Raw genomic sequence first — 16,648 nt, forward strand, 5'->3', positions numbered from 1 at the left:
CCAGGGTGCTATTACTCGGTTGCTACATAAACCCTCTTTCAGTTTGTCGAATGCGTCCTGACAAGCTTGATCCCAGTGGAATGGAACTTTCTTACGCGTTAGATTTCTTAACGGTGCTGTAATGTCACTGTAAGTCTCTGGCTCTCCGAACATAAAGAGGGCGTTATATTGACACATCTGCAAGAAACTTTTTACTTCCGCTGCGTTGGTTGGTGGTGCGAGTCTGACGATAGTCTCTACTTTCGATGGATCTGCAGATATACCTTCGCTGGAAAACTTATACCCAAACCAAATAACTTCTGGAGCACTCCATACACATTTCTCTCGTCTAAGTGTTAAGCCGAGGGATTGTAATCGATCAAGAAGAGCACTCAAATGGAGGTCATGCTCATGCTGGGTCTCTCCGTAAACTAGCAAATCGTCTTCAATCTGTTCCACACCAACGAGGTCTACAATACTTTGCCGCAAACGCTCGTGGAACTCTTGACTGGCAGGTCCAGCACCCATGACAAGACGCTTAAATCAGTATATGCCTTCGTGCGTGTAAAAGTTTGTAAGTTCTTTCGATTTCTCACCAAGTGGCATTTGGTGAAATGAATGTTTCATGTCCAGCTTTGTGAATACTTTGGCGCCGTTAAGCTTGTGACGCAAGGAATGGACAGTCGGTACGGGAATATGGCTTTCTTTGATGGCAATATTTGCGTGACGCATGTCTAAATTCATGTGTATCTGCCCGGAGCCGGATGGTTTCTTTGTAATGACAACGTTCGAGATCCAGTCGAGGTTAACACTTGGGTCTACGGGCCTTCGATGATGTCATTGTCTCTAAGTTCTTTGAGATGGCTCGTGACTTGTTTTCTGAAAGCGAACGGTATAGGCCGCTCCTTCTGTATCATTGGTTTGATCGATCCGTCTATATCAAAGTTTATCTATCATCAAAGTTACTGGCGTTTCCGGATCATTGGCGTCTCTGCGGCCTTCTGGGTGAATCTCCAAGACACCGAGCTCTAACGATGCTTCTAAACCTAAGAGCGGCTCCGTGTGGTTTCCTTCTATCACGTAAACGAGTTGCTCGGCTGTTGCTCCACTGCTAGTGGTCAGTTCGATCTTTGCCCTACCCTTCACTCGCAGCAGGTCTTTAGTACCATATGGGCGGAGCTTCACTTTCGATTTATACAGTCTGGTCGTGTTGGCAAACTTGCGAAAGTCTTTTTCTGGGATCAGTCTTTCTGCATCCGGAGTCGACTCTCATTTTCAAACACGTACCATTGGCTTCCACATCGATCATTTCAATTTCATTTTGGTCATTCACCAGAGGGATGATGTTCACGGTCAAAATGCGACCCATCAGTTGTTCATCGTCCGAATCACTCGATTCGTCCAGAGCATTAACATCTGTTTCTGGTGCACCAGGACATTGGCGATTTTGCAAAATGGTGCTTTCTTCTTGCAATCATTGCAACGTTTCCCTTTGCGGGACACTTTCCTTTGAGTGGGCTTTCCGACGTTCATATCCGCAAGTCACAAATTTTTGGGGAACTTTCGGTTTGCTTTCCCCTACCGATCGAATCTCTCGTGATGTTCGTTTCGGTGGGTCTGGTCTTCTTGGTCCTCTTCTACTGCCGATCCAGTTAACACTCTCCTGTTTCTCAATGTTTTGCGCTTGTGTCGATGATGATTCTAGCACTATTCCGTATTTAACGAAATCATCGAAATTTTGCACCCTCCGCGAGGGCATGTTTCCTGAGCTTATTGTTTATTCGTCTGCATCGTCATGGCGTCGCGAGCGGCTTTCTTTGCAGTGTAGGTGGCGAAATTGCAGAGCTTTGCTTGATCCAAAACTTTTGTGTACCATTCGGTGAACGGCATCTGCCCTTGTGGCATCTCGTTTAAAAGTTTAAATACCGGGTAAACTTTGTTTATCTGTCCCTTTAAGGAATTTCTGATTTTGTCAATTGCGGCTGCGTATGTATCTTCTGTCGTCACCTTTCCTTCGTGCTCGAAAAACGTAATCATTTCGTCTCCACCCCAGAGTTGCAAAAGAGCTTTCTTTTTCTTATCTTCGTCAATGTCCCGCCGTATCAAAAATCATGTTTGCTCTCTTGATATATTTATCGAACGAATCGAGGGCGGCACCCGCGTCTTTTGGGCGTTTGAAGGTTGGGAGGGCGGAATAGAGAGCGCCTCTGGCGGCCATATTGGATTGACTTATCGAGACAAAATGTGGATGGTTCGATCGGAAGCAAGCGTAACTTGGAATTTTTCTCTGGAAACTCTGGAAACTACAAGAGTCTATTTTAGGTTGTTGATCATCTGGAACTGGGTAACATAAGTCTATTCGTCGCCAATGTAGTACCCACTTAGTCGTATTGCTTGGGGGTCAACAAACAGGGAGTGACACAAATAATTGACAAGGTAAAGTTCAGTTCTTACAACTATTTCTTCTTCTTCATGAAAGACGTCTGCACTCTCTGCCAAGCTTGCAACTAAGAGGCTTTTGCCTCGCTCAACATAAACCTATCAAGGTAGGTCACTACAGTATATGTAGAACAGTTAGGCAGTATAGACTTAAACTCGTATATCAAGATTACGGGATTTCCAGTATGGGCGGATATGGGCTTTTATGTTTTAATTGAATTTGAACAAAAATAATTTTTTGAAAGGTATTTTCATGCTGATTAAGAAAATCATGTTTGTAATGGTAAAAAACACTATGACAAGAAGTAACTTAAGAAAAACGGTCAAAAAATTGCGTTTTTAGCAAAATCCTCAAAATTTCGTCAACTTTGCGAAATTACTTTTTGTGACAGTGTTACTCAACCTGACGAGGATTGATTTTCTTAATCAGCATGAAAATAACTTTCAAATGAGGGGTCACTTCACTATGTTTTGAAATTTTTTGAAATTTTGATTTTGCTGGCGGAGCGGCAGTGGCACCCTACCCATGGCAACCTTGAAAAGAGTGCCTACAGGTTTTGACATAATTTTTTCTTCTTTTTATACCCAAGGGCAACTTTTGACAAATGGGCTAAGAATTTATGCCATTTTTGTAAAATAACATCTCCCCCAAAATCTAGGAGAGACTTTCCTCAAAACTCAAAACACCCAGGTAAAATCCAGGGGTCGTCTTAAAAACATCTGTTCTTAAAATCCAGGAGCATATTTTAAGGAAAAACACATACAATTTTCCAGCGGACAATCTGTTCAAAAAATCCAGCTAAATTGTGAAAAACACAACCAGATGCCAGATTATTTCTTCCAGGGAACTTCATAATTTTGAAGAAAAGGTCTCGTTTTCTAGGAGCATTTTAACTTTCTTAGAGAATAGCTGTTATATTTTTCCAGGAACATGATATTTCTAGAGAACAGATATACATTTTCCAGGAGTCCATTTTTTTCCCAGAACAGATGATATAATCCAGGAGAGCCTATTTTATTATTTCCTCCGATTTAAGATTTTTAAAAAGAATTTAAAACATTAGTCATTAATTTTATTTTTATTCTTTTTCCATCCTCCTGTCCAAAACTTGTCTTCAGTTTCCCTTTCTCTCCATATTTTTCTTTCCCATTATAAAATAGGATGATGTAAGTGTAAGTCTTGTGAATGCCATTTGACTGTATTATCTGTTGTCCATAATAAATCTCATAATTCTTCTTCTAGATAGTAAAGAAAATAATTTAAAAAAAGATTTGTAATGGCATCTATAACACTGTCAGGCGAAGAGAAACATTATATCATAACAGGTGTTGAAGATGATTTTCGTAATGATGGCAGATCTTGTGAAGATTATAGAAGAATCTCGGTTAAAACGAGAGTACTTTCAAGCACCAATGGTTCTGCTGATGTCACACTGGTAAAATATTTTACTTCATTTCCAGACGTAAATTCTTGGTTATTTGCATATGTGTCTCGTTAGATATGACAAGAGTTGACAAAATTCATAGTTTCTACATTTTGATAAAACCCAAACAAGGGGGGGGGTGTTGAAAGTTTTAATTTAAGGGGGTTGCCAGTTAAGTGGGACTTTCTACATAACGGGATCTTCATAAAATTATATACAAGAATTTCAAAATTCTTTCTTTTAAAAAAAAACTGCCTGTGTTACTATAAAATTGCCTTTTGATTTCCTAGCCCCCCCCCCTATTAGGGTCTGAATTTAATGTATTCCCTAAGGGGGGGTTACCACTTAAGAGGGCTTTCCTACCTAAGGGGGTTTTTGACCCCTCTACTAAACACTATGAAATTCTTATTTCAAACACGCCAGTCTTCAGTGAACTCATTAAAATATTGCTCTACTAAATTATGGAGCATTGTTTATTAAGATAGAAACCTTCAAAGTTAAAATGTCCCCAAGTATAGAAAGTTTTTGTGGGTTTTTTAATTTTCTTAACCCTAACCATAACTCTTTTAAAGATTTTCCGAATGATTATCTAGGTTTTATTTACTATGCTATCATCCTGCAATGACATTCAAAATCCCCCTCCTGACATTTCTATCCTGTGTTGCAGCTCCAAGTTCCTGATGATGTCATAAACATTTGGAACCAGAATTAAAATTAATAAAACCTTTATGGAAACTTTTCGACTCAACACTGTCTTTGGTACTACTTGCACTAATTTGTTCTGTTTTTACTTTCAGGAAGGAACGCACGTTATTTTTGGTGTAAAAGCGGAGATTGGTGAGCCAACGCCAAGCCATCCGACCGAAGGAAGAATTGAATTTGCAGTTGACTGGTTTGTTTAGATTAGAACTCTTTCTTTTCTGTCTGTTTTATATACAAAATTAAATATAATTGAAGTACAATGCCTTGATTCAAAATATTTTCTACTATCAATCTGCAGTTGCTTTGTTTCAAAAGTATCGACTTAGACAAGAGAAAATTGAAAATAATAGAAAAACAGTTCTCTGATTACCTAAAGTATTCTAATCGTTTCTATTGAAAAAATAAATATATATTTTTGTATGATTAAGATTCACCCTAAATAAAAGTTGCAGCAGCAAGCGACAATAAAAGAAATCTATTTAAGCTCCCGTTTGGGCCTTAAACTCCCTTTTTCATCACCCCAATTTTGTTCAAATTTCATTTCAGTACTGCAAATGCTTCTCCAATCTTTGAAGGTCGTGGTGGTGACGATTTAGCATTGGAATTGAGTTGCGCGTTAAAAAGAACTTTTTGTACTGGAGCTTTGGATCTCAAGTCTCTTGGTGTCATTCCTGGCAAAGCATGCTGGATCTTACACGTTGATGCATTGGTATGTGTCTGTTAATAATGTCATTAAACCCTTAAAATTTTACAATAACAGAGGGAGGGTTTTTTTATCAGGCATGTTAAGATTTACAAATGCTTTGTAAAGATATAAGGGTCGAGTGGTTCGATTAATCCGTTATAGCCCTGGTTTTGTGATCACCCCGATGAAAACAGATTTTATTTGATCGAAAAAAATCGTTCGATTTTTTACACCAATCCATTTTATTATTACAGTAATCAATGGAATATTTTATCAAAATATATTTATCGGATTCGAATGCTCTAATTTTTGTGGCAGTAAAAACAGCTCACTAAGTTCAGGCTTTCCCAAATCACCCTCTCAAACCATATGTTATTGCTGATACTAATAACTACTTTTCTTTGCATTATTCAATCAGGTTTTGGAATGCGGTGGCAATCTTTTTGACGCTTTATCAATTGGCGTAAAAGCTGCACTTCACAGCACAAGGTATGGAATCCTAACAAGTTTGAGTTTATCGACCCATCGGTATTCATTTGAACGCTTATCGTGGCTTGTTTCACAGATTTAGTTTTGCCTACGTTTTGGGAGATTCTTCTCCCATCATGGTAAGGTGCTTTCGCCACTCTTCTTTTTTGGCATCTAGAACTTTACGGTACAGTACACTTTTAGAATCAGTTTATATATATCTTCTTTAATTCTTGTCGGTTATCAAAGAAATAAAGACGTCTCTCCTCCTGTGTCAACTTTATTGGAATATCTCAGCATAAAGACGGAAATCTGTTTGTCTATCAAGGCTTTCCGCCCGACAACTTCAAATAAAAGAAAGTTCCCTGTAACACTGTAGAGCTCTCTCTTTGTCTCGTTTCACCGTATATTTTAAGGCGGGGCGTTTAAGTAATTATTTTTACTATTTGTGTGAATAATTTGAGATATTCTTATGGTATTTATTTTCCACGAAGATAATTACAACTAAAAGCTAGCATATAATAATGAGATGAAAAAGATATTTGCATGACATGATAAGGCCGTATTTGGGGTTTATGCTTCAAGATGAGGAATATACAGTATGTTAGCAAGTTCAATTTCATTCTTATCCCTCTTTTTTTCATATAAAGATTACCGAAGCTACAAGTGATTGGTGAAGGCAGCGAACAAGATATCGAGATATCTGATGACCCATATGATACAGTACCGTTAGATGTTTCAAACGTTCCTGTTCTCGTTACTTTGAATAAGGTCAGAACTTGTTTTTCTCAAAACGTAAAAAATCAATCTGGGCCTCGTCTTCGAATATATACGACACCATAACTTTTGAACATGTGAAGCAAATTTAAAGCATGATTGCTCAAAACTTAAGTTAGTCATTCTTCTTTATGATGGCTTCACTTGGAGACAAAACTGCCGTTTTCGAAAATCAAAATAGAAAACTCAAGTTCTTCTAATGTTATATGGGCGGTAGACTGTAGTAAAGTCGTAAAAATCTAAATGTCACCGTCAATAAGAAGTAAAAGTTATCGCATGGTACCGAGTACAATATGGGATATATTTTTCGAGTTTAGACTCGCCTAAAGGCTCAAAAAATATAGAAAATTCTGTATAACTAGTTTATCGTCAACTTGAAAGATATCAACGAAATTTATTACATCCTCTCTCTCCATTTGTGTCCCTTTTTTTGTTTTGTTTTTCTCTTACAATCTTTCTTCTCCTCTATTTTGATGAAATCAACATCAAAACATTCGAAAAAAGAATCGAATAGTCATTAAAAAGATATAATAAAATATAGTTTTTTAGGATTTCAAGAAATCTGTGCTAAAATCAAACGATTCAAAGCGACAAGCTAAAAGCCCATACTCAATAATTTAATGCTTGCTTTAGCCGTTAGGAAGTTTCATGAACATAAAAGAGTAAAGATTAGCGTATAGCTTATGACCAAAGCACCAATTCAGCCCTCTATACAATTCCGGTCGGTAAATGAGTACGACTAAGCACTTCTGCAATTGGTGGGTCAATCAAGGGTCTTCGGGTCTTCACAGGTCGCGCTGTGTTGGCTTTACCACTAATAAATACTTGCTTTAAAGATCCTGCTTCCTCGCTTGGCCATAGGATTAGTTCAGTTACGGAAACGGCTAATTTCATTGCTATATTCATTGATGAAATGTTTTTTGTTTTTTTTTATCTTTTCCAAATTTATTTCATATTAAAGTCAAGTCACACCTTATATTGTTTTCACTTTCTGTGTCAGGTTGGAACGCGTTACGTTGTAGACGCTACTGCTGAAGAAGAGAGCTGCAGTGAATGTCAACTTTTGTTATCCGTCAATGAAAAAGGACGTGTTTGTAGCGTGCAAAAACATGGCAGCGGTGCTCTTAATCCAGATCTGATCTTTGAAATGATGAGAGTAAGTTTTCCAAAAAAAATCATTCTACGTGGTTGATCTTTCAACCAATCGAGAGAAAGCTCGAAGATTTGTTTACCAATGTGAGACAATTCTAAGATATACGTCTAGTTTCCTGATACAGTTACATCAGTCGTTTTTTTCCGTTTTCAGAAAATAATCTAACTATCTTTTGAGAAAGGGAAAGATTTTTTCGGCAAATAAACTGTCTCTCTCTAAATTCTTTACGAAAAATAGATTTTAATCTGCAATCCGGCAAACTTCCGCGATGGAATTCACTCGTTGTTGTTTTATTATTTTAATGATTTTCTTTTCAAAGGTTGGGCAGAAAATTGGAAAAACAGTAAACGATTCTTTGATGCGTTTGCTACGAGAAGAAAATGTGAATGAAATGATTTGAAGGAGAGTGGAAGGGTAAAGAGGAACAATCGAGGTATCTAAAATATTGACATATTGGGTTGTTCTTTATTGAAACTGTTTGAGCTTCGATGAAGCGAAAGTAGTTTGTTGCTTAATCATGGTTGATGAAAACAGGCGAACATCGATTAGATAGTAACCTACGCAACAACTTTGGTATACAGAGACCAAAGGAAAGTCAAAGGGATATTTTTTTATCCTTGATAACGTCTGATTGGGAAACATTTTGATTGTATGTTGGCTAATGACATGTCATGTGTTTTTGGATTAATGCAATCTCGCCAAGGTGAATGAATTTATTATAAACTTTCAAATTTTACCACGATATACAGATTGAAAATAGGGCAATGGTTTTGTTTGAGATCTTAAATAAAACGTCAGCAGAAAAATTACTCAAGTAACCCTTCTCTTTTTGCGCTTTAAAGTAGGCTTCGTTTTGATTCCCTTACCAAAACATAACTAATTTAGTTTCTAAAAAGTTGTTTCTACTTCTGGTAAGCTTGGCACCTTTTTAATTTATAACTTGCCAAGTTTTTTAATCAGTATAGTTTCGAAGTGCCTTTCATTAGGTACATGGTAGAAAATGAAACGCCGCATAATTCGTTGAATTTGCGTTGCTTAATTCCGGAGTGACAATAGTGAGTAAAAGTCGACTAATGTACTTTTCGTATGAAATAGGGAAAGAGAAAGCCGCCTTCATTACCCTTTAAATATCTCAGTCTCATCGATAATCAATACATCTAACATTTCCAGTACTTCATGCATGGAACGTCAACGATGTCTTTACTCTCAAGCTTTTAAATTATTAAAATTTAGATAATACATAATTTTGTTTTGTTAAAGTACTCAGCGCTTTTTTCGTCTTTCTGAATAATTTTGTTTTCTCTTTGTTTTCTCTTTTCTTTTTTCGTCGTTGTCGACTTTCGAATATTCGAATCGACGATCACGCGTAATAAAGTGACGTCAATAATTGTTCTCGATAACATTGCAGTGTGCTAGTCGTTTGGCACTCATTCTAACGTCAAAGTAGTTAATTTACTCACGTCAAAGATGGATGCAGAGGACTACGCTCATGCTATCCTACGAATTGTTATTGACATTCTTATTACTAATTGAAGAATATATTAGAAGTATCTTTACTTGGGCAAATGGCTTAATAGAGCAGGCTATGTTTGCTATTATGATGTTTTTTCCAGCCCATAACAAGAAAGAAGGGGAAATTCATTTCGAAGAAAACCACTTACGCGATGTCTTGAAACGAGTTGACGAATTGAGACAGGCTGGACAATTGGGCTTTTGTGATGTTATCTTACGAGTATCCAGTCAAGAGTTTCATGCTCACAAGCTCATTCTTGCTTCTTGCTCAGACTATTTTTATGCTATGTTCAATGGCAACATGAAAGAGAGTAAAGAACGGATTGTGGATATAAATGGCGTCGATGTAGAAGTAATGAAGCTTGTTTTAAATTTTATATACACCGGAGGTATTCCACTTAGTAATGATAATGTAGAAGATATTTTGCAAGCAGCCAATCTTATGCTTATAAAATCACTTAAAGATGTTTGTTGTAGGTTTTTAGAAACTTTATTGACAGTAAACAACTGCTTGGGAATGCAAAAGTTTGCCGAGTCATATTCCTGTGAAGGTTTATTTGAAAGTACGACCAATTTCATTTGTGACAACTTTGGATATATCACCGAAAGTGACGAGTTTCTTCAACTGCAAGCTGTGCAACTTGTTCCTATAATATCTAGCGATGAATTGCGAGTTTTAAACGAAGAAAAGGTTTACGAAGCTTTGATTCGATGGACAAAGTACAGCTTGTCCGAAAGAAAGAAATATTTCCCGGAACTTGTACAACACATTCGGTTACCAATGTTACCGCCGGATTACTTAGTGGATCAAGTAGAATCTGAATCTCTGTTCGTGGAATTTCCAAAATGTAAAGAACTTTTGGTAGAAGCTCACCACTATTTACTTCTCCCGAATCGCAGAGGTGTTATGGCGCAGACGGCAAGAACAAGACCGAGGAAATACGAAAACAACAACGAAATCTTGATTGCATGTGGTGGAAACGGCGAATCATCAATGAACACTACTAGTAAGTAATTCATGAGTGATCATTCTCCTTAAATGTCTGCTTTCATCGGATATTTCTCTTGGTTAGCCTTATTGATTGTCTCTCTGGGATTTTCGTAGTAGCTACTGTATTATAAGTTTGCGATAAAAGAAATTTCTTTTGATGGCTGTGTTCACCAAATAGACCTTTTGCTTGCCTCGATGCCATTTTGACACCATAATAAAAAAGCGGGCGAAAGCATTTCGTCATAAACATTATATAATCTTAGCGACAGAATAACCTGATAGTGGATCTGTTTCTTATTTTTCGATACACAAGTGTCTGCGCGGTAAACTAGAAGTACAAACACAGTCAATAGACTATTTGACATTTTAAGAATCTAAATTACCAGTGGATACCCCTTAAAACCACATACCCCTTAAAACCCACAATGTTGCATTTTTGGCTTTCATAACTACCAGATTTAATTTTATGTGGTATGTTTCACTTTTTTACAACCTCTTGTAAATGTTCTTTCATAAAATACCAAATTTTAAGGATTTTAAAGATGCTAAAGTATCTTAAAATTCGAAGTTATTCAAAATTTTATCAAAAATCCCTTCAAAAAATCAGGTTTTTTGGACCTAGAAATTACACAATTGAATTTAAGGTCATAAAACCTGCATTTTTTAGATACCTATACTTATGGTAGGTATAAAAAAATCATTTTCATCTTCGTGAATAGACCCCAACGAAAATGACAGGCCCTTAAAATTCTACTTTAAAGCACTTTTATGGTGATGATCAATAAAATCTGAAAATCGACTTTCTCAAAACCTGGTCATGTTGCATACCAAAATGTCACAAATTTGATGGAGATTTAGAAAAACATTAGAACCATAGGTCAAAAATGAAGCGAATGAAGGTTTTGGCCTTTCGTAGCCGTTTTTGACGAAAAAACCACACACAATTGCATTATGGGCATGAAATCCTGAAAAATGAAAATATTGTTGTGGGAATGAATTTCTAGCAAGTCTTTGAACCATTGAATCACGAAGCAACACCAAATTTGTATCCATCAGCTTGAGTATCCCGTTAGCAAGGGTCGGACTTTGTGGTTTTTAGCCTTATTTTTGTAGGTTTTAAGGGGTATTTTGATTTTAACACATATTTTTGAGATCATTTAGGTACTAATGGTATATTCATAACATTAGTAACTTTACAGTGAATTACTGTTCAAAATTTGAGGTCAAAAGAACTTTTTTGTAAAAAGTTATTGGAGAAAAACCATTTTGTAGGTTTTAAGGGGTAAATAGCTAAAACTGCACTTTTTCACTTCCTCGTGAAAAACTGAAAACTGTTTTCTACAAAACATCACTGCTAGGGAAGACAATCATAGACAACGTACTTTCAACACAAAAAGTTTCAGCCTTACACTCCAACTAAACAATGAGATAGAGGGTACCACTTTTTATTGTGGGTTTTAAGGGGTATCCACTGGTACAGTAGATAAAAATTAAACGGGTGGGAATTGATCTACTATTAGGTTATCATTTGAGTCATTACGTAATGTTTTCAACGCTAATTCATTATGTAGTCAAAAAGACATCGTGGCTAGCAAAAGGTCTATAACTTAGCGACTATTTTCACTTTTGAAGACGACGGAGTGACTGAAGTGATTTGGAATAACCCGCAGTTTTCACCCGCAAAATCGAGGACGGTAAAAGTCTTTGTTTACCATCGTCCTCAATCGATCAGGATCTAGACAAATATAACCTTTTCGGTCGAAGAAAATCACACATACATAAACTCTACTCATCTCATAATACTTAACATACGGGAACATCCCATGAATTTTTTTTACTAAAAGCCTTATTTTGAAACTATATTTGTAAACTATCTTAACTTTCAGTTTTTTCATACAACATGGCGAAGAGCAGCTGGAATGAGTTACCTCGATTGATTCCTGAGCGTGGATATCATGGACTTGCTACTATTGATGGTGAAATGTATCTTGTTGGAGGCATTACAACAAGCCGTGCAGAAGGACGTGAAGGACAAACAGAACTACTAGACACGGGTAAGCTAAGAGATTCAATCAACAGTTTGATATATATCAAATATTATAAAGGAGATTCCGTGGATAAATTCTCCAGAAAATTTACCAAACAGCCATCAAATCTACCTTATATAAGTCGCCGTACGTTATATTAAAAGGGAATTCGAAAATCCTTTCATTCATAATTTCTTACACGCTTTTTTTTATAAGAACACGAGGCTGAAAATCGACCAAAACCAAATGACAAATTAAGAACAATCCGCTCAGATTTTAGAAATTGCTAAGACATTACTCAGCAGACTTTAAGCAAAGAAACTAAGCGTATCAAAAGAACATCGTAAGAATATTTAAGCCTGAAAATTAAAAAAAAAACTAAGAACATCCAAGACTTAACCAAAATTTACTGGTTCTTATAAAAAAGCGTGTATTTTACTTTCATAGTCTTTTTTTTTTTTTTTCATGCGTGATTTTTTCAATCTTTCAGTCAAGAAATTCGACACAGAACAGAATGCTTGGGTCAATTTGGCAGCACTACACGTCAAACGAAGCAAGATGTCAGTCATCGCGTGCAGTGGTTTGATTTTCGTTGTTGGTGGTTTTGATGGAAGTCAGACCTTGAACTCGGTTGAATGCTACAATCCCGTAAATAACCGGTAATCAACAATATGGTTTTTGTTTTTTGAGCTTTCTCGCCCCTTTTTACGGCTATTCCCGGTACCTTCATGTACGTGTCTAATGAACGCCCTCCCCTGTTTATTAGTTCAGTGGAGTCTCAGTAAATCGAACACGAGCGGGGTAGTAGCATAGAGAGGCTTTTGTGTTGCAAAAATTTTTAGGAGAGCAGATTTTTATAGCACAGTAATTATCTTTTTATGATATGAATATCTACTCTCCTACACAGTTATAGAGGTTCGAGTTAAGGAGACATTCGAGTTATAGAGGTTCGAGTTACGGAGGCTCCACTGTATTCCGATTTTTAAACTACACCTGAGAGTAGAAACAAATTGAAAGTCACTTAAGTATAGCCGTTTCTTAGGACAATTTTCAAACTTCAAAGCAATTTTTATGATTTTCAAGTCTCCCCTTCTTTCAAGTACTGTAGTGCAAGATAGCTTTTAGCACTTTTACCAGTACTTATACAGAAAATGGTTAATTACATTTAGGTTCTAAATTAATGTGTAATGTATATTTATTTCTTTAGTTGGAAGTTTGTGGCACCTATGCTGACACATCGGCGATGCACGACATCTGTATCTAATGGCAACTTTGTTTTCATTATCGGTGGTCACGATGGGGCACAAATCTTAAACACCATTGAAACTTATGATGTCGAAAGGTTCGTTTTCTGTTGCATTTCCTTAGATTTATTTGATTCGACTATTATGACCTTGAAACTTTCAATGCTATACTCTTCATGATTGTGTAAAGTCATCATCAGCTTAGCTTTCTGGCCTTTTCAATAAATCTAAATGTGTGATTTAACATTCTCGAGATCATGTTCAGACGTTACTGTTGGTTCCGAAACTAGTGTGAACGTCAAAATTCGAAACGTCAAAAAAGAAGACGTTACAAAGTAAAACAGATCGAAACAGCTTCGCTCAACTATTTTCATCGGAACGGAACTGCTCCGTTTTCTTGCTCTGAAAGGTTCAGCAACCACTATGGACAATCTCGATCCGTAACAGAAACCATACCGGAACGATACGAAACGGTAACGTCTGAACATGGCCTAAGAACTAAAAAATTGGGCCATTCCATTTTATATCCATACAGTTGGGTGGACGACATTTCAAGAGGGTAATCAGAGAGAATTTCCAAGGGGTATAAAGGTGTATTTTTCATTTTTCCAGGGGTAAAAGGTTATTTAAAATTTCCAGGGGTAAAAGAATGATTTTAGTTCGTGTACCCTCATTTTTAAGGTATGAAAATAATTTTTCCAAGGGTTATTTTACAAATTTTGTAATTTTCTTGGGGGTATCCACACATTTCTAAAAATCTTCTTTGCCTTGAAAAGATTCGTCCACCCCACTGTAAAGAAATTTGATGGAAAAGTCCATTGTAAACAACAAGTGATTTTTAAAAGTTCAAAATCTAAGACTAATTTAACTTGAAACGGCGATTAACAAAACTTTGATCATCGAAAATAGAAAACCTGTTTGCATTGCAGGGATAGTTTTCTGTTATTACTCCAGAAAAATCCAACATAATTGGATTTGGGATACGTCCATATCCGTCATAATGAGATTGAAAATCATGCTAACCATTTCAACATTTCAATATTTCAAAATCTTTTAGCACCGATACGCTTATCAAATCATAAATATATTCAGTTTGAATTGCAGACCTCTAAAAAACTTCTTTATGAGGAGCATGAATGTACGTCAGTGGTTGCCAGAAGAAGCCTGGATTGAATTGTTGTATTTCTATAAATGTCTGAGTCCGAGACTTTTTATACGGTTTGAATATATTTTCATATTTCCTCGGGGAAGCCATAGCTCGCAACGCCGGGGGTAGCTATGTTCAAAAGATTTCAGAAAGAGGGGAGGGGAGAGAATTTTTTGTAGAAAGAGGAAGTTCTCAGAAAATGGAGGTCCATCTAGAAAAAGAGGGGTTGAGCTGTCAGTGGTGTGTTTTTTGTGTTTTCCAAATTAGAAGTTTGAATTTTGATTATTAATTTACAATGCACTGCCTTCTTTCTTTATGTTATACACCAGTTAAGATTTCTTTATTATTTGCTTATTTACACTGTTCGTTCTTGCTTTTTTACCGCTAGAATCATGGTGGGATTGTTGAGAGGGGGTAGCATCAAATTTTAAAAGGGAGAAATAGTGACGCCCTTCACTTTTCAAGAGTCGGGGTAAACATTTAACTTGGGGAAAAGAATTTTTCGGATTTTTCAGCCTAAATTTAGAAATTTTCTAACGGATATATAATTCTTTTTTTCTAGGAGATATTTTACTTACCAATTTTTTGCACTTATAAAAATGTTTTTGACCTGAAAACTCGTTTATTCCCTGTGGTTGTAGCCCAGAAACCTGGCGACGAAAAGCCATTTGCCGAATCCGATTCTGATTTTCATGATAGCGATGGCTTTAGTAACGGCTTAGGTCGCCAAGACAGACCGTGGAGAGTTTTCTGTGCTCGTACTTTGATTGGTTAAATCTTTATAAAGCAATTATCTTAGGCTTAGTGACTTTTATTTTGGAAATTCTCTATATCACGTCTAAAGACGAAGGATGTTTCAGAGATGAAAAGGCGAATATTTTTTAACAAAAAAGTTAATTGTGTTACTTCATAAAGCTATGAGATTGGGTGTGTAGGTGTAATTTGGTTCAATGCCAACAGTGTAACAGAAAAGAGTCAGGGCCAGATTCTGTGTCTACTATTGTTGCGATTAATAGTTCAGTAGCAGTTTCTTTAAATAACCATTACACCTTTATGATTCTTCTAGAGACCAGTGGTCAGTTTCAGACATCGCTCCTATGTCTGACCGCCGCTCATTCCCGTGTGCTGTAACAATCAACGATGATATTTATGTCATGGGTGGCTATGATGGTCACGATACGCTACGAACGTGCGAAATCTACAATATGACACGTAACGAATGGACCAGCATTGAGCCGATGAATACTGCTAGATCGAATGCTGGTGCAGCACATATCAACCGTAAAATCTTTGTCGTTGGTGGCTGGGACGGCGTTAGTTTGAATTCAGTCGAATATTACGATCTTGTTACACACGAATGGGTCCGCGTTACTAGTTTGCCGAGACCAACAACTGGAATTCGTTGTGGAATCTTAGTCAATCCTTCATCAAGTGAACAAAAACCGAAAAACAAAAATGGCCGCGGTGCCAACTGCATTATTTCATAAATTAAAGAGACTTCATCTCTGAATAAATATATTATTTTTTAGATGTTTTAATCTAATCCCCCAGATTTTATTGTTTATTTTACCCCCATCATAAATGTGTCAATATTGTAATAAATGAATTGTCTTGTTTGTATTCTACATATCTTTTGTATGCTTATTTCTTCTTTTGATACGAGATAAAATACATATGTATTATTTTAAATTTTAATTAACCTATGTTGGCGTGATTACTTTTGTCTTTTATTGCGTATTTTGGCCCAATCTCTAAACAAAAACTTTACGAACTTCAAAGATGATCGGATTTGCTTAAATTTGGCACACTTGTCCATCGAAGGAAGTACAGTATTTGGGTGTATTTTTTATTTTCATTTTTCAAAGTGTTGATTTTTTGGGCGATTTTTTCACTATTCTAAGGTGCCAAATAAACGCCCCCTTGCTTGTTTTTCGATTTTTTCCAATTCTCTGGACCGTGGCGTTCTAAAATACGAACGCCATTGTCCGGACCTTATAAGGACCCCCTCCCCGCCTCCTAATTTTTTAAAATATTTTCAACTGTCAAAAGAAAAGTCCCTCATTTTGCTCTAGATAGTCACGTTTTAGTCTATAATCACTT

At 36.5% G+C, this 16,648-nt stretch overlaps 3 protein-coding genes across 4 annotated transcripts in view; all 3 read left to right on the top strand.

Annotated features, from left to right (window-relative positions):
* Nucleotides 1-16,648, top strand: part of LOC136810908 (polyadenylate-binding protein 2-B-like) — a 276,555-nt gene that overhangs the window by 79,912 nt on the left and 179,995 nt on the right. The window lies entirely within an intron of this gene.
* LOC136810890 (exosome complex component RRP42-like) lies at nt 3,655-8,436 on the top strand. Its single transcript, XM_067067477.1, has 7 exons — nt 3,655-3,854; nt 4,640-4,734; nt 5,091-5,253; nt 5,648-5,718; nt 6,348-6,468; nt 7,475-7,630; nt 7,947-8,436. The coding sequence occupies exons 1-7, from the start codon at nt 3,696-3,698 to the stop codon at nt 8,025-8,027; spliced, it is 846 nt and encodes a 281-aa protein (XP_066923578.1). The 5' UTR covers nt 3,655-3,695; the 3' UTR covers nt 8,028-8,436.
* On the top strand, nt 8,418-16,243 carry LOC136810889 (kelch-like protein diablo). Its single transcript, XM_067067476.1, has 5 exons — nt 8,418-10,146; nt 12,017-12,184; nt 12,648-12,816; nt 13,365-13,499; nt 15,615-16,243. Exons 1-5 carry the CDS (start codon nt 9,099-9,101, stop codon nt 16,033-16,035), a joined length of 1,941 nt encoding a protein of 646 aa, XP_066923577.1. The 5' UTR covers nt 8,418-9,098; the 3' UTR covers nt 16,036-16,243.

The sequence above is a fragment of the Clytia hemisphaerica genome, unplaced genomic scaffold, assembly GCF_902728285.1.
Source record: "Clytia hemisphaerica strain Z4C2 unplaced genomic scaffold, Clytia hemisphaerica genome assembly, whole genome shotgun sequence".
Classification (NCBI taxonomy): Eukaryota; Metazoa; Cnidaria; class Hydrozoa; order Leptothecata; family Clytiidae; genus Clytia; species Clytia hemisphaerica.

Excerpts from the sequence above, each read along its gene's own strand:
- LOC136810889 (XM_067067476.1), top strand. The coding sequence starts at position 9,099 with ATGCAGAGGACTACGCTCATGCTATCCTACGAATTGTTATTGACATTC. Across the intron at positions 12,185-12,647 it reads AACAGAACTACTAGACACGG|TCAAGAAATTCGACACAGAA; the intron begins GTAAGCTAAGAG and ends TCAATCTTTCAG. Across the intron at positions 13,500-15,614 it reads GAAACTTATGATGTCGAAAG|AGACCAGTGGTCAGTTTCAG; the intron begins GTTCGTTTTCTG and ends TGATTCTTCTAG.
- LOC136810890 (XM_067067477.1), top strand. The coding sequence starts at position 3,696 with ATGGCATCTATAACACTGTCAGGCGAAGAGAAACATTATATCATAACA. Across the intron at positions 3,855-4,639 it reads GTTCTGCTGATGTCACACTG|GAAGGAACGCACGTTATTTT; the intron begins GTAAAATATTTT and ends TTTTACTTTCAG. Across the intron at positions 5,254-5,647 it reads TCTTACACGTTGATGCATTG|GTTTTGGAATGCGGTGGCAA; the intron begins GTATGTGTCTGT and ends TTATTCAATCAG.